The sequence below is a fragment of the Diadema antillarum genome, unplaced genomic scaffold, assembly GCF_040938485.1.
Source record: "Diadema antillarum isolate AM-2024a unplaced genomic scaffold, OU_Dant_1.0 seq00000854_RagTag, whole genome shotgun sequence".
In the NCBI taxonomy this organism is placed as follows: Eukaryota; Metazoa; Echinodermata; class Echinoidea; order Diadematoida; family Diadematidae; genus Diadema; species Diadema antillarum.
In genome coordinates this window covers 981,381-1,000,137 of record NW_027271725.1, presented here as the reverse complement: position 1 = coordinate 1,000,137, position 18,757 = coordinate 981,381, and the positions used below count along the sequence as shown (strand labels likewise).

At 38.4% G+C, this 18,757-nt stretch overlaps 1 protein-coding gene across 1 annotated transcript in view; it reads right to left on the bottom strand.

The window, feature by feature from the left end:
- Positions 1 to 18,757, bottom strand: part of LOC139740419 (tyrosine-protein phosphatase non-receptor type 9-like) — a 112,483-nt gene that overhangs the window by 24,900 nt on the left and 68,826 nt on the right. The window contains exon 5 of the mRNA XM_071651011.1: positions 8,962 to 9,178. Within this exon, the coding sequence (XP_071507112.1) occupies positions 8,962 to 9,178 (217 nt within the window). The remainder of the gene's footprint in view (positions 1 to 8,961; positions 9,179 to 18,757) is intronic.

Sequence of the window (18,757 nt, the reverse complement as noted above, 5' to 3'; positions counted from 1 at the left end):
TTTTTAAAAGACTGATACTACCATATTTCTGGTTGAAGTAGTGGGCGTAAATATTCTGCAGCAACATCTTATTGATCAAAAGGTGAACTTCTTGCAAAACCACATGATTCAGACATCACCGCAATCAAGAACTAAGGGGAAGATTTTGGGCGGTTTCTGATGAAATACTCCTTCATCGCCATAATTACACTCAGGCTTTAGAAAGAAGGATATTTTGTCATCACGGGAAAAGCTAAAATAAAAGTTTTCCATTCATAGAATTCCGTCTTTTCTATATTTGTACATCCTCCCATTCATCTGTCTTCCAGATTGTCTGCTTAGCCGTGATTTAGCCCGCATCACCTCCTCAATCCCCCACCTAATTCTCGGATCCTGGACATTGTATCTCAGAGCCTGGGCACTAATCCCAGACCCTAACACAGTCCAGACCAGGGAGACCTGCCAGACTGCCAAACATGTTTATCCGCGAGCTCAAGACTTAATCCTGTTTGGATTAGCAATGGCTGGGATTAGCCTCAGCAGACTTCATCTTCCTCTTTCTCTCTCTCTCTCTCTCTCTCTCTCTCTCTCTCTCCTCTCAGTTTCTTTCTTTGATTACACAAACATTCTTGCGTTAAACATTTACCCACAGACAGTGGATTCTGCTTAGCTCCAAGAAAACTGCCACACAATTTCTCCTTCCCGTTGGTTCATCTACAGATTTTTTTTTTCTTTACAAAAGCACATTGGTTTCTGAAAATATCAAAATTTGATTAAATAGCAGTACTATTTGAAAATTTTGATCAAAATAAATAAAGCTCATCATGTACAAAGCCTGCATCATAGGCATCATAAAGTACCCAATAAAATCTGCACACACTGTAGGACCCTACCCCTTGGGGGGCAATAATATATATTTCAGCATGAAATCAACATAAAAATACTCATATAATAATCGACATGTTAATTGAGATACGGCTGGACTGCCCTGCTCAGCTGTGCCTACAAGACGCTGCTGTTCTGCCGAGGGGTCCAGAAATTCTGTGACTACACTACTCACAGGGTCAGGAGATGAAAGTTTTGGTTGCAACCAGAATTTTGTACCTAGACCATAGCATGACTAGTCTGGCTGAGCATTCCACTGCTTGCAACAATGTAGGCCTACATAGTAGAAACCATGGCATCCAGCATGAGGCTTGGTGCTTCCTTTTTTTTACTAAGATATCACCTGTCAGCTGTCATCGCGGAAGCGATGCAGAATCGTTTAAATTCAGATCAGGTTGGTGAGAAATGGCTATTTAAAGTCGAGAGGAAGCAGGTCCCCTTGCTATTTTTCCTCTCGCATTCTAATTTTTGCCGCTTTCGTGGGGCACCTGTATCATCCCTGGATTGCCGTGGATTTTCGGGGCGATTTCTACAAAAATAGCGGCATGCGTCACTCGATTGCTTCGAGGCATTTCCCCCTCCATTCTCTCCACAGCAGAGGCAACATGGGTTGGGAATGTACACAAAATAAACTCCCACAAAGCTATAACACAGCCACTTATCAATGGTATAAGACAAACACTTCAATGTATCCAAATTACAGATATTTCTTGACTTCTGACACTGTGTGCTAAGGTATTCATTCATTTCCTTAAGTTCTTCCAGTTTTCATTGCACTGGAGTTGATGCGAACAGTATTTATTGCATGCTCATACTTGTAATTATATCAAGCATGTGTGAGGTAAACCTAAGGGAAACTTTGGGTAGGAAAAAGGATAGGTAATGAACAGAATGAACGAACCCATCAAGTAGTCTGCGCTGTAAAATATGTGTATGTATTCACTGCATGAAATGTTTGCAGGTTGGAGCCGATGGCCTTTTCTGCGGTATGAAATTTTTCATGAATTGCCACTACCATTCAATCGATTTTTCTAGTGCAGACAAGAACTTTCATGCACATTTTAATTTCACAAATCTAGACTCTCACAAAATTCACAAAATTAAAATGCACATGAACATTCTCGTTTTACAGTATTAAAAAAAAAGTTAGGTATTCTATTAAAGTGTGTGGAAGTAGAATATGTGACATAAATAATCAAAGTAAGAATAGAAAAGGCTTTAACGGTAAAGAACAAAATAGTGTTGAAGCAATCCTATAGCCATATCTGGGGTTGAAATTCTTTTACTTTTTTTTTTGCTTAGATATCTTTCTCCTTTTCTCCCTTAAATTTCATACATGTATATTTTGTGGTTTGAACATTTAGTTTTTTATCTATACTTTCTGCAGTAAATTCCCACACTTCATTTAACATTTGTCTACAATCTCAACTTGGAAATTTTATACTGACCAGTTTCAAGTAATATATGGGTTTGTTTGTTTGTTTGTTTTTAAAGGTGACTTACAATTGAATTAAACAGTCATTTCCTTTCGCAATGAATTATGCTCCTATTGTAGATATTTAGTCCAGCCAGTTCACCTTTCCGATCCTCACAGAAGAAAGATTTTTCATCAACTTGTCATGTGAGCCAATATAGCCAATTACCCATCAGGGGTTAATTATAGAGACCTGTTCCCTAGAGAGTGACAAACTACTTCCTAATCTATGCATTTAATAATTTGCTTTTGATGGCATCTTGTCAGCAGTAATGACCTATCAGATAAGCAAGTGTGAAGGAGAGAAGAGAGAGACAAGGTTGAAAGGAAAGAAAGAGAGCGAGAAAGCTAAGGAGAAAGGATTTATAATGAGAACTAAAGAGCTATGTTTTTTTTTTCTCTCTCTCTGAGACAACTTGCTAGTGAAAAATCAAGATGATTCCTCAAAAGTTCAGATAAAATTTATAGCATCATTCTTTAAAATACTGGATTGAACATGCAGTCATCAACAAGTCTGCTAATCTGTATAGATTAATAGAAATAGACCAGGATTTGAAAATATAGTATATCTTCGGAGTACCTCATTGCTATCACATGCTACTAGGTACTTGGTTATTAGGTAAAATCTAATCCACTGAAAGTGCATAAGAACTCATGATTTAATGCTAGTGCCATAACTTTGCATTTGTTTGTTCGTTTGTTTGTTGCTGTTATTGTTGTTGTTGTTGTTGGTTTTTTTTGGGGGGTGGGGGTAGGGGTTGCAGGTTTATGAAATGGGAAGCTATAACAGTCAAGTCTCTTTAAAACCAGCCCAACAAAAACTTCAGGCACTTTCAGAGGTTTGCCGTAACCCCGCACTCTCATCAAGCCACTAAGCAGGTTGCTTAAAAACATACAACAAAGCAAAAACATCGTACCTTACAAAAACAAAGCTCTCATGACGCGTACAAAACTGAGCTTTAAATACGACTACGTAGAAGAGAGGAAATTGCATCAAAGATAATTAGCAGTCATAATCTTCTTTAATACTGGTCAGCCTTGGGATTCTAATTGGGTTAGCTGCCTACCAGGTATTTCCCCCAGGTTTGCATATCATCCAACATCATAGATTCTAAAACAAGCAAGCTTTGCACAAGCACCACTGGCAATGTTCACAATTCAGCTATGACAAAGTACAAAGTTGCACAAGTTTGTACACATTAAAGAAGTCAACATATTTCACCCTTAATCAATCAAATGGCTTGCAAATTCAATGCCATGAGGGGGGGGGGGGGTGAGAGTTTATAATCTTTACCAAGTCACCTGCTGTCTGTCTACACAGAAGAAAAGAGTCTGTGTACAATCTAAAACTTCTTATGTAAAATGGAGATATCAATCAATTATATAAACCAAGTCAATCTATGATTGGTAACATCATGTTACAGACAGAAATTCCCACCTGTTCACCACAGATAATGAAGAAGATAAATTTGGCTGCAATCAGGACAACTGCATCTTTGCTTGTTTGGTTCAAGATGAGATGGCAGCACTACATTCAGATAACATATCACCTTCTCCTTCTCACCCCATTTTCACCTTCCGATTTCACGGAAAGAGAGCGGAGAATGCTAAGGGGCACGTGCCATATATCACGAGGCGGACTTCACACGTCACGACTGGCAAGTTGGCCCTCTAAACAGTGCCAGAAGGCAACACTCGACCCAAAAGACATTCCAAGAATGCATGGAGTTAAGTTAGGATGGGCAGGAAATGAACACTCCAGATTCTTGAGATGAACCACACTTGACAATCACCGGACGAATCAAAGAGCCTGCACCCTCCGTGTTCCTCTCAATTCACGCCAACTACACAAGAATACGTACCTTTCAACACGCTGCAAATTCCAATGCCGAGAAATTACAGTGCAATCTGGTGATTCAAAGTCTAGATAGTCTTACATTTCCGCTCACAGTGGTCTATCAACTTGATTAATTGGGGAGCGGGTAATAATTACCACCAATGGCTGATCCTTGAAGCTTGAGCCCAGAGTGGTACGGCTCACTCAGCTTTGTCCATGGTTTCCCTCAAGGTATCTAATCTTGTGATATGGCATACAAGGAGTGTGCTGGTAGAGCACAGTTTTACAAGACAAACTAGAGCCGTTGGCAGACTTAAAGGGACGTACCTGATCTAGATGTCTCTTAAACTCTGTCGTCCACGTATGCAATATTATCATCTTGCATACCCTTCTACAATGTACGTAGACCTGAAGAGACATGTGATGTGCTGAAACAAGATCTCATTTTGAAAGGCGTGTTTTCTATGGACAAGAGGATTTGTGTGGAGTAGAATGTCAAACAATTTTTGTCTGTTATCACTTCCACTAGAAAATACAGTGATGGAGTGATGCAGGAGACTTCACCTGGCAAATCAAAATATTTTTTAATACTTCTTTTTTTTTTTTAAGTTTTGGATTAAGCACTTAAAGTTTGTTGAAAAAAAAGTTCTGAACATTAACACTCTAATATTTATTGAAGCATCACAAAGCATGTTTAATTTACTGGATCAATTCAAATTATGGATTTTATATGAAGGACGGTTGTGACATGTACCCAAAATGTTTCAGAAAGCCTCTCACAGGCATATCAGATCACACCTTTAATCCAGGATTCCTGGTGGGTCAACTTTGGCTTGCGTAAGCGATCCAGCAAAGACACAGACGCATTCCACTTTATGTGATATGCCTTTACCTCATGCAAGGTGCACTTGCATACATGCAAACAAGATGGTGGTTGGATACAGCCAACAACGCTTCATCGGGACGACACAGGACTACAAGATTTGTGCCAAGTATTGAGCGACTGCTGAAATGAGGCAGATAATTCCCACCATCATGTGGAATACCAAAGATGGGGCTGGGCTGGGCTAGGATGGGCTAAGGGAACCAGTGGGTTACATATCAATGCATTGTGTAAGTGACTCCTTGGCTGCTAATGAATATACATCTGCAGTTTTCATGGCTGGGGAAATATTTTTTCACTGCCAATGGATGCATTTGGACACATACTGATGAATTCCTTTCATTTCATAAGATTATTTTCACACAAAGATTCTATATTGCATCAATGTTTGACCCCCCTCCCCCCCCCCCAAAAAAAAAGTGTCCACACGATGCCCAACTGATCCACCAAATCTGCTGTCAAACACACACATACAAACGAGAAATCTCCACATAACAAAACCAGTCTGTAGAGGGCATGCCTCCAATCAGCACACAACATTGAGCCCTTTCTTACACAGGAATGTTCGCAATGCCCTAATGGTGAAGTGCGGAGCCCGACTGTCGCGTTCTCCGTCTGTTACCGTCATCTTAAATTTGTCCACCAATTTTGCACAACACTTGAGACGGCTCATCTCCAAAACAGCCCCTGCACATTCCTCAATCCCTTGTTAAAATTTGCCTTTGTATCTTCACTATACATCTCTATCTATTCCTCTCTCTCCCCATGCACTTGTAATACAGACCAAAATACACATTCATGTATACAGACATATGAATACAGATAGATAGGTAGATAAATATATAGATCAGATATGAAGACAGTATACAAATGGGCAATTCTGCGGTTAGTAACGTTACATTTAAACAAATTTTGATATCTATTTTCACTACTAAATCACCATTTGTTGATTTCAAGTCAAAATCATGTCAAAAACATGTTCATCCTACCAAGGTTTATGATATAGCAAAGAATGAATACAATCCAATAAATATTAGAATTATTATGGCAACTAAAAGGGCTGGTTTGTAACGTTACGAAAAAAGGACATGACAAAAAAAATCAATGTCTTGTAACAAAAAGTGTTCAAAAATTCAAGTTACTTCAAAGTGTTTCATTAATTTCAATTATTGCATCATGACAAATGTTCACGCAAATTTTTTAGCAGTTCGACCGATAATTTATTAGCTAGACCCCAAAAAGCATGGTTAGTAACGTTACGGTTAATAACGTTACATTTGTCCGGAGTATTTCCGCAGGTCATTTCACCCTTTTGTAATACACAAAATGTCACATGACTTCTAGAGTGTTTAAATGTATTCATCTTTTACCCTTTAGCAAAACTTTGAGGAAAAATTTTCAAAGGAACCTACTGTAATTGGCATTTAAGTGAATTTCAGCATCCCCAGTCCCACATGTACATTTTAAATGATGGTTTCAGATCTCGCAAAACCAATAAATCAAAAAAATAAGATTGAATGAATTTGAAAGACCTAAATGATTGGTGAACATCCAAGGCATTAGTTGATACCTAAATTAAAGAGTACGATAAAGAGGCACATTTCTTTTGTCGATGTCATGTCCACCTAACTGCGGAAATGCCCAAATGATGCACTGAACAGAGTGGATCGGTGAGAACTGGATGCACAAGTTAAACTTTGGAACGAGCACCGCGAGTGGGTTTTAGACTGTTTCCAAAGTTAAACGAGAGCATCCAATTCTCACTGATCCATGAAATAGGCCTGTACATCATTTGTTTCATAAAATGGGCCTGAAAATTCATCAAATTCAACCTTTTCCCCACCATGTGTCCGGTACACCTACAATACACTACAAGTCTTGACCCATGCATTTGGATTTTATTGGACACATGGCTCAGTGTGGATCAGTAAAAATCAATGCATGATGATTGACCAATCACATTGTAGAGATTCTAAAGCCCATTTTATAATTATATCATTATTCATTTATTACTTATTAATCTATTTGTTTATAAAACATTGATACTTGGAAGTAGCATCTACTTGTTATTAAATTCTTAATCTTCCTATTCATTCTCAAATCACCCATTGATCTCTGTATTTTCTCCTACAATATTTGTATTTGTCAAGAATCTTCTTTTTTGCCTCAATTTCAATCTTCCCTTAAAGGGATCGTACAGTTTTGGTTGAGACCTAATTTCAGGTTTCTAACATTTTTGGTGAGATAGTGAGAAACCTCTTATGAAATATGAAAGAGCATGTAATTCTATGAGGAATTCAATGTTTATTTGATGAAAATTGGTTTTGAAATGGCTGAGATATCCAAAAAAGAGCGATTCTAATAAAGTGTGGGACCCACACTTTATTACGATCGCTTTGTTTAACTTTGTTTTTGGATGTTTCAGTCATTCCAAACCTGATTTTCATCAAATAAACTTTGAATTCCTCTTAAAATGGTATGCTCTGTACTATGTCATAAGCGTTTTCTTGGTATCTCGCAAAAAGTTAAAAGCCCAATTCTCATCTCCACCAATACTGTACTATCCCTTTAATGATTCCAAGCCAACAAACTTTAATTTTCCTCTCTCATTCCTATCAACCTGTTTTAACATTCTTTGCTTATGCTGTTATTCAGAGGAGCTGTAGTCCAGTGGTGTGCATTCTTGGCTTGTAGTAGGCAGGTCCTTGGTTTGAGCCTTGGTCTGACACCACCAGCCCATCAGCAAGACATTTCATAGGTATAATTTTTTCACTTTCAGGTGCAAAAAAAATGTGCATCAAAGGATGTGAACACCTCATGCAGAATAATCATGATAATCACAGTCAAGCTCACTGGCGAATGGAAATCATTCTTCACAGGCTGTAGAGATGATGTCCATTACTGTCAGGGACTGTAGGGTACCCAGAGATCAGAGCAAAGTGTAAAGCGGTGAGAATGCTAGCCACAGCTATAGTCAAGACTATAAGACCCATAACTTTACCTTTAAATATAGTTCCCCTTGCTTCATGGTGCATTCTTTCTCTCCCCCAGATCTTTCCATTCTCATCTTCCATTTGTCTATTCTTCCCCTTCCAATCCCCTCTCAAAGACACATACATCAACCTTTGCACTCACTGCCACATAATCATCAACCTTTGAACTATCCTCTCCAATCCCTGCCCCTCCCCTGGACACACCAATCAACCTCCGAACTCACCCCTTATATCCCCTCCCCTCTCCAAGACACACCCATCAATCTCTGAACTTAGCCTCTCCTGCCCCTCCCAAGACACACACATTGGCTTCTGAATTCATCCTTTCCACTCCCTCTTCTTCCCTTGACACACCCATTGACATTTGAACTTATCAACTCCTCTCCCCTTCCCAAGACACACCCATTGGCATTTGAACTTACCACCTCCTCTCCTCTCCCCTCTCCTCCCTGCCCCTCCCTTAGACACACTCATTAACATTTGAACTTACCATCTCTTCATCCAGTCCCCTCCCCTAGACACACCTACTGACATTTGAACTTATCAATTCCTTTCCCCTCCCGCAGACACACCCTTTGACATTTGAAATTACTGCCTCCTCTCCTCTCCTCTCCTCTCCTCTCCCCTCCCCTCCCCTCCCTGTCCCTCCCCTTGGGGCACCCATTGAACTTTGAACTTTCAATCAACTCTCCTCTCCTCCCCTAGACACACCCATTGTCATCTGAACTTACCACCTCCTCTCCTCTTCCCTCCCCTCCCTGCCCCTTCACTAGACACAACCACTGACCTTTGAACTTATCAACTCCTCTATCCTCCCCTAGACACACCCATTGACATTTGAACTTTATATTTCCCCTCCCTTCCCCTCCCTGCCCCTCCCATAGACACTACCATCAACCTCTGAACTTACCCTCTCCTTCAGCTTCTCCTTGAGCAGTGGGGTGAGAATCTTGTACATGGCCTTGAACCAGAGCGGAGGCGTCACCACGTAGATTCGCTTCAGTCTGGCGGGATACGTCTCTCGCAGCATGCTCAGCAGCTTTTTGCTCAGGTTCAAATCAAAATTTGTAAACGTTGATCCAGTCATGTTGAAGATACAGGTAAGGCCATTCCTTTGTGTTTCATAACTGTTGAGTACAAAAAGAATCAACATATTAAGTTATTTCATCCATTGCAAACCTGTCACCTGGTTCTATTTCAGTCACTGCTTTCTGGTAACTTGTTCCACTGTGTATGAATAGATGTAAATATTTCTTCCTGAGATTTTTTGACATTGGCAATTAATAATTTGACATTTTATACTTATTAATTTTGGCATGAGACATGATAGCTTTGTTCAGTGGAATTAAAATACATGAAACTGGCTGGGTGGGACTACAACCTATTTCAAGTTAAACTTCCTCTATCAGTAGCTACCCAATCACAGTTGGTATGATTGACACAAAGTGCAAATGCATCAACACTCGTACTTGCTGACACTCTATCAATAAAACCATTATATTAAAGACATCTGTGCTTTATAACCTAACACGTCAAGGCAAGGAAAATTTTGGAATGATTCTTTCAGAATGCATGGGCCTATACTGCAAGGTATTTCAAACAGAGTCTGTACATAGAGTAGGCTACAGCTCTCCTACCAGCAAAACATAGCTACAGGGAGTCACGAAGGACCAGCAGGCTGAGCTGTGTGCAGGGTATGTGATTCACCACAGCACACTGTTGCATCCAACTCACACTAGCAGCAGGGGGATGTGACTAAGACAAGTCCTACAAGGTCAGTCTCAATCAGAATTACGAACCCAAACATCATAGCTGGCATTTTCTCCCTTCATTCTTAGAGAAAAAAAAAAGGGGGGAGGTTTAGGACATATGTTATATTGCATAATTCATGTGGTTCATGGCTTTATGGTCCTCTGTATTCATGCCACATTGAAGAAGGAATGGATTGTGGTGGAAATCCTTTTTGGAAAGGGGGAGCGCTACACACTGAATACTACCTACAGCAGGTTTGTTTTCTTTCACAGGTTAAAGTCATTGTGCGTTGCCATGACATCAGCAACTCCTGCCCTTCCTGAAACCATGTGACCCCATCACTCACACAGCTTTGATGCCATACACTGCACCAAGAAAGGACAAGTTTAAAGAGTCAAGGTAATAACTCAAGGCAGGCTTGACTTATCAATCAATATATACAGATAATACACATTGGTGAAGACATTAGTAAGAATTACTAAGGGTGCCTCTGGATCAGTCTAATATGCCCAAGGCCATAGCAGAAGGGGTTTGGATTGTGGAGAAGGTACAGAGCGCATGTGGGTAATTGTACCAATGTCCGAACAAAATGGTGTGTATTATTTTCTTTATGAAATGATGAAGCAGATCCTTGTCATTTGATAAATCACCCTCATCGCCAGTAAATAAAACAATGAAATCTCATCTGGTCATCGTCGTAATGTGAAAGTGCTAATGACTATGAAAGTACAGCTCCTCTAGAACACTCCCAAGGTTAGGGCAGACCCACATGATAAAATGAAACTTAACTATGAATCAACCCGGTAATAAGACTGACCCTTAGAATAATCAACAAGAATCTGGCCATATGACTCTTTTTGTGTGTGTGTGTATGGCGGGGAGGGGGGGGGGGGGGGCACAATCCTATAGCATCAAGACAGTCACCTAGAAGCTTCTTGACCAAGCTCTTTACAAATTGTGGCTGTGAGACAAGGCAATGTGTAAGTAATTCTAGCTCATGAGCAAAAAGAGCAGGAGTTCATAATTAAGTCATAATTGCCCTTTTCTACATTGAACAACCACAATAGTTGACTAGTTGCGATCTTAAAGGACAAGTTTACCTTATATACAATGTACGTATGTGGATCGAGTGAATGCAGCAATATTAGAAGAACACATCACTGGAAGTTTGAGGAAAATCAGACAATCCATTACGAAGTTATGAATTTTAAAAATTTCTGAGCAGTCACTGCTGGCTGAGAAGATTACTACAGTTTGTGATGTCAAATGCATAGAACAATATGAGGATATTGAGAATTCAGCAAAATTGATATATAATTTTTTTTTTTTTTTTGGGGGGGGGGGGGGGGGGGGGAGGGGGAAGGGAGTACACATTCCCTCAACTTGTTACTGACATATGTCATGGGCAGTATTATTCCCCCTGCCTTCTGAAAGCAGCAAGTCAAGTGCTCTCTTATTATGGGAGAAAAGTCAAAATATGTTGAAATGTCTTTATATTTTCTTTATATCATTCTATGCATGTGACATCACAAGCTGTAGTAGTCTCGTCATCCTGCAATGGTGGCATTGAAACTTCAAAAATTCATAACTTCTGAATGGACTGTCTGATTTCCCCAAAACTTTCACTGATGTGTTCTCCTATTGATGCGTTCTCTCAATCCACATTACATATTAATGTGAACTTGTCCTTAAACAAAACAGTATGTTACTTCCATGTTAATTCTCTACAGATACTTTCCAAAAAAAAAAAAAAGGTGCAATCTGGGAAATTGGTTCAGATTGTACTTCTTATATCATCAAACATTGTCACTACATGGTTTACAGTGTCTGGAATCTTACAGTTAAGGAGTATCTAGGGGACACTCTGGCTCTACATTATATTCATCTCTAAGTATCTCACTAAACATGGTGCAACACATTTTTATGTCACTAAGCTAGGGTTTAGGGTTGCAGGCCTCCTCGCTGATGGTTATTTATTTGCTCAGGTGCCTGTTTCATGCTGCCTAATGCAACATTTAACAAGCGTGAAACATCCTGTGAACCAGTGAAATCCAGAGAGCGATGAGCATGAACAAAGACGGCAATGAACTTTCACAAATGACAGACTTAATAGCAAACTAGTCACACAAAAAAAGCAATAACCTCAAAACAAGCACAATGCATTTTGCAAGGAGAAGTCTCTTCTCTGAGCTGTGATTAGCTCCGTTTATAAAATGAGTATACTCGGGCAGGTGTCTACGGGAAATGCGCGTTGTAGCAAAATCAGTCCGTCCTCAATGGGTTAACACACCGTCTCGTTCTCAAAGATAACCTATAGCCAAAAACTGATGGGACACACTGCTTTCTTGGAATGATATGTGAGAGAATATTGACAAGAAAAACATTATATTACTCTACCAATTAGTGCAGTGTCCTTGTTAAGAAATCAGTGGTTTCTACTCTGCTTCTCACAACCGCATGAAATTTTGCAAAATGTACAAAATTACAGTAAAATAAAGTTAATACTTAAGGAATAGGGATACTGCATGTGCTGTTTATGACCAGACAACTGATATGTCGATGTGTAAATGATTCCATGCCAGCATGGAAATAAAGTACTAAAAATGTTTTCCTTGTCAATACTCTGTCACATATAATATAATTCCAAGCAAGCACTATTTCCATTGCTGAGTGGCTAAAGGCTCTTTTTCAGGATGAGATGATACATTAATGTGTAGGCAATACTTGTTTTATAAACAGAGCTCTGCTCCAAGAGATGGATCCCTTTGAGAAAACATGATGATATGGGTTTCACACCCACACTTACATCTCTATAAACATAACTTCTTGTTCAACCATGATTTGATTCCTGAAATAATATCATGATACTCAAGCATTTTTTTTCTCTCTCTGATCTCATAAAACTGCTCTAATTCAGCTCATAACACAAACTGTAATAAGTTTGTTGCTCAATGGTTGCTGAAAAAAAATGAAGAAAAAGTAGTCATTTTCTCAAGTCAATGTAGACCTACATGCCAACTCCTCCCCAAGGGGAAAAAAAAAGACTCCAAAGTCATTGAGCCACTGTGTTGAAGTGGCCAACAAAGAAAGTGGCTTGCCTACACAAGACAAGATACCCGACCATCAATAACTTTGTATCACTTCTTGTGGCTTTTCGCTCACACTTTTGGACATGTGTCTCTGTTACTTTCCCGTTTTCTCTACCAAACTCTCTCTCCTACATTAGCAGAATAACCTAAAGCAGCTTGGTAAAAAGTAGACAAGGGACTATGAATGCATACACACTAAATTGAAAGCTTCACGTAATGAACAATGAATAGAGATTACCACACATAATTATTATCCCTATTGTGTTACCAGTATCTGGATGAAAATACAACGCAATGAAAAGTGACCAAGAAAAGCATACTTCCATGAAAAATCATATTTGGCATGAAAAAAATGATTTTTCTCATGAATCAAAACCACAACATTATGTACAGCCTTCTTTCATCACTTCGTCTACTGAGTACAGTTTTTATATCATGGGTACTTTTAGTCTACAAAATGATATGAAAGAGAAAAGACTTATGAAAACCATACAGAAACCATATGAAATATACATTGTTTTGGATCAAAATAACACACATCACAAGTTCAAACGACATTTGCAGATCTATTTCTGGAAGAATATTTGCATTGTATCCAGGAATCATGGAAGGTATACGAGGGGAAAGAAGAGGGGATGAGACAGTTTTTAGTGAATTATTGCCAAAAATGGTTTTGTCGCTGCTCTAGAAAATTAATTTGTACATTGTCGAATTTCATGACAGCAATGCTATTGTTTCTGTTGTTGTCAAGTGTGATACTGCAGATAATGTCAAAGTACAATGTACTGATTAGACAACAGCAGAGCCCTACACAATACACTGAAAAGAAATAAAAGAATGATTACAGTTACTGTGCATTTGTCTATTTATAATCTCACACAAATTGGATCAACTGAAAAAGAGATTTAACAACTTGGATTCTACACAAAAAAAAGTAATGTCATTAATTTGACAAGCAAGATACATTGCTTGAATGTAAAACAGCTTGCTATACAATGGGTTAACTGGACCTGAGGCTCTTGTTTTTATTTGTTGTTTGCATCTGTTTGTTTGAAGAGTTAGGGCGGGGAGCAATACTTTCCAACTTCAGTTTCATGGAGAATAACTAATTCTACCGATTAATCTGTTGTATTCATCCATGTCATGAGTTGTGGATTACAGATTATGGTACACAAGTGGACAAGAGAGGGCAGTATATCACTCATATTCACAACACACATCAAGCTTTACCCGACGAGTGTGTGTGTGCAGGATAACATCGTAAGGTGCTCTTTCCTACATACAACAAACATGTCTCACATGATGAAAGGCTCAACTTCTTTCACCAAAAACATTGTTAGATGTGTTCAGCTGATGCCATGTCAAGCTGACATCTTACACAAGTGCTACATGTACAACATGTAGCTTTTTGGTATACTCAGTCTACATTAAAGGAAACCCAAACCCAAAGAGAAACTAGACTCGGAATTTGTCAACACTGACAAATTAGGTGATCCGATCTTTTCGGAAATCAATGATTTGAGTCCTGATCCAAATAGGCATAACCATACAGGTTTCATCTGTGTTGACAGGATATTGGCCGTGTGATGCTTGGATTCTCATTTAGAAAAGGGAGTCAGACCTGCCATCTTTGGTACCGAATTCCGTATACACTAACGGAAATACAGAATGAAGTATATTTGACCTTTGACCTCACTTTGCACACCCAAGATGGCGTCTGAGCAAAAAGTGATTATTTTGTGAAATGAGTCTTGTAACATGGTCTTTGAGTGTGCAAAATATGGGAAAGATAGGACATGTATTTACCAAGATACAGGATAAAACATTTATGACCTTTGACCCTACTTTACATACCCAAGATGATGTCCGATCAAGTAGTTGTTATTTTATGAAATAATGTACGTGACATGAACTAAACATGTGCAAAATATTGGGGTGATAGGGTATGTTTTTCTTGAGTTATTGCAAAGAAAGTTGCAGAAAGAAAGAAATATCTCAATACATCGAAGATAAGCTTTAATTTCAACCACGTTTTTTGACGTGATCCCAACAGCGTATAAAATTCAAAAGGCAAACATATGATAGCGCAAAGTCTCAGCTACAACATATTAAAATCTCGAAGAAATTCACTGAAGGGTAAGTGAGCTAGTGCTCGATAAAGACAATCATGTCAATTTTCACATCTAGAAAAATTCCCTCCAATAGAGATAACACGTGATAACGAAGATACAGGAAGAAGTACATATGACCTTTGACCCCACTTTGCACAGAAAAGATGGCCTCTGAGCCAAAAATGATTGTTTGTGAAATGATCCTTGTAACATGGTCTTTACGTGTGCAAAATATGGGAAAGATAGGACATGTATTCACCAAGATACAGGATAAAACATTTATGACCTTTGACCCTAATTTACATACCCAAGATGGTGTCCGATCAAGTAGTTGTTGTTTTATGAAATAATGTACGTGACATGAACTAAACATGTGCAAAATATTGGGGTGATGGGGTATGTTTTTCTTGAGTTATTGCAAAGAAAGTTGCAGAAAGAAAGAAATATCTCAATACATCGAAGATAAGCTTTAATTTCAACCACGTTTTTTGACATGATTCCGACAGCATATAAAATTCAAAAGGCAAACATATGATAGCGCAAAGTCTCAGCTACAACATATTAAAATCTCGAAGAAATTCACTGAAGGGTAAGTGAGCTAGTGCTCGATAAAGACAATCATGTCAATTTTCACATCTAGAAAAATTCCCTCCCATAGAGATAACACGTCACAACGAAGATACAGGAAGAAGTACATATGACCTTTGACCCCACTTTGCACAGACAAGATGGCCTCTGAGCCAAAAATGATTAGTTTGTGAAATGATCCTTGTAACATGGTCTTTACGTGTGCAATATATGGGAAAGATAGGACATGTATTCACCAAGATACAGGATAAAACATTTATGACCTTTGACCCTAATTTACATACCCAAGATGGTGTCTGATCAAGTAGTTGTTATTTTGTGAAATAATATATGTGACATGAACTAAACATGTGCAAAATATGGTGGTGATAGGGTATGTTTTTCTTGAGTTATTGCAAAGAAAGTTGCAGAAAGGAAGAAATATTTCAATACATCGAAGATAAGCTTTAATTTCAACCAAGTTTATTGACGTGATGCCGACTCCATATGAAAAAACGAAGGGAACACTTACGATAGCCCAAAGTCTCAGCTACAACATACTAAAATCTTGGAGAAATTCACCGAAGCATAAGTGAGCTAGTGCTCGATAAAGATAGTCATGTCAGTTTTCATTTCCAGAAAAACTGTACTCCCATAGAGATAACACGTAAACTGGTCAAATTTGACAATGTTACTTTTTATCCCTTTTTACGAGGTGATGCCGTCATCCAATCAAAATGTTGTTATTATATGACTGAAAGACCATTTAATAAGCTACAACATATTGAAATTTGGACGAAAATCAACAAAAGAATAAGTGAAATACACTTGAGTGAACTTAAAATTTGATTACGTCTTTTTGCAAATGTACTTTTTTTACTTTATTAAGAAATGTGATATCTTTTCATCATTTTTCCAGCATTGCCAACCCATGAAATGACATGTACAACTCATCAGCATTCAGAATATGTAAAGAAAATGGGGGGTCATCGTCCATCCTGACGAGTAAAATCGGATTCAAAATTGGCGTTTTTTTTGGCATTGTTGCACTGTATATCGCCATTGACGCGCGAGCGGAATTTCAACTTTGACGGGCCCGTGTGACGTCATATTGAGTCGGATTGACTTGAAACTTGGTAAAAATATTCCTTGACATTTAAGGCATCCGATCAGTGTGAAAAAAAGGAAAATTTCTATTGCGTATGAGCTGTGCGTGCGTTTATGTGCGCGCGCGTACGCGTCCGTCCGATTTTTTCAATTTTTCAAAAAATGCTCCAAATGGTCTGAAACGTGTGCAAAAAAAATTTGAGCTCGATTTGAGCATACAAATATTTCAACGCGCGCGTACGCGCACGTTTTAAGGGAAAATATGAATTCTGAAAATATGAGTAGAATGCGCATAATTTGAAATATATGTGACGTAAATTTCATCGAAAAATTCCATTCCATTAATGACATATAATTGAGAATGTGTTTTCATATAATGATGTCATAGTGACGTCACGGTCAACTGATCACTTTGATTTTAGTTCGATTGCCGTCTTTGGGACATGATACATATATGGTATGATTTTGACATTGATAGGAAGAGGACTTTCTGAGCTAATCCATATACAACTTTTGCGGAGAAAGAAGAAGAAAAAGAAGAAGAACAAAGAATCAGTACAGATACAGAAGGTGATCCGAGAGGATACTCGGATCACCTAATTATGTGGATTGAGTGAAAGCAGCAACATTAGAAGAACACATCGGTGAAACTTTGAGGAAAATCAGACAATCGATGCAAAAGTTATGCATTTTTAAAGTTTTGGTTTTGGAACCGCTGGATGAGGACACTACTAGAGGTTATGACGTACGGTGTGGACAACAATATAAAGAAAATATACAGGGGATTCCACAAAAATTCCTTTTTTATGAAAATTACACATTCCATCAACTTGATACTGACATACGTTATGGGTAGCAATTATTCCCCCTGCTTTCTGAAAGAAGTTATGCTAGAATTATGCTAGAAAAGTGAAGTTTTGTGGAATCCCCTTTATATTTTCTTTTCGTCCACACATGACGATTAGTTAAATTCATGATCATGGAGTATAATACTGAACGGAAAAATGTATGAATGCATGTCACATTCATGTCAGGATCAGAGTCAATATTTTAGCGTGTCTTTAAGTTCGCGAATAGCACCTGACTTGCAAAATTCACAAAAATAAAAACCTCATGAAATATTTGCTGTATACAGTATATGGTAGTGACTAATATCACTCTTTTTGTTTTTTTTTTGCTTCAGAGATGCTACACCTTAAATTTTCATACCTTTCACATTCTACATTAAATTTGAGATACACATCTCCAATTCTGTTCATCTCATGTTCATCTATTGCTGACAGGAATATGGTGCGAAATTGCACATTTATACTACATGCAGACAGGTTCTTGATGGGGGGCTTTTGCTCTACATATCAGACAGTACCAGGATGTTCTCAAAATCTCCATCATCCTGAAAGTCCCTGACATTTGGCCCACTTACACTAGTAAAAACCCAACCTAAAAAAAAAATAATAATAAAAATACACACACACACACACACACACACACACACACACACACACACACACACACACAAACCAACTTCAGAGTTTGGATCCAAATACTCCCATTGGCAGAAAAACCTCAGCGAGAGAGAGAGAAAAAAACCCTTCGCAGAATTAATTTTGGAATCACAATATCTATTAATATCCCTAAAGTAGGGCTAATGTGTGACATGTCATCGACCTATGGTATCTCCAAACAGGTGCGGGACTTCAGCAAGAGACACTATTCCATCGAGCTTGTAGGGGCCACCACAGATGAGGTGAGTGATCAAAACATTAGAACTTGTAGTGATTAGCATAAACCATGCCCCCCCCCCCAAAAAAAAAAAAATAATAATAATAATAATAATAAAAAAATTAATGCACAAGACAGGTGGAATGAAAAAAAAAGATAAAAAAATCATGCAGATTGTACAGGTAGTTGTCAAGCAACTTCATATGAAGGTGACGAATGTGAGGAAAAATGTAGTTTTGCATTGTCTTTTCTTAGGTGCTTGTGGAAATGCACCTATTGAGAATATTTTCAGAACATCTCTAATGATGTCTAACCCCCTTGATGATTGTGTGCGTGCTCCCTTTTAGGTAAGCTTATC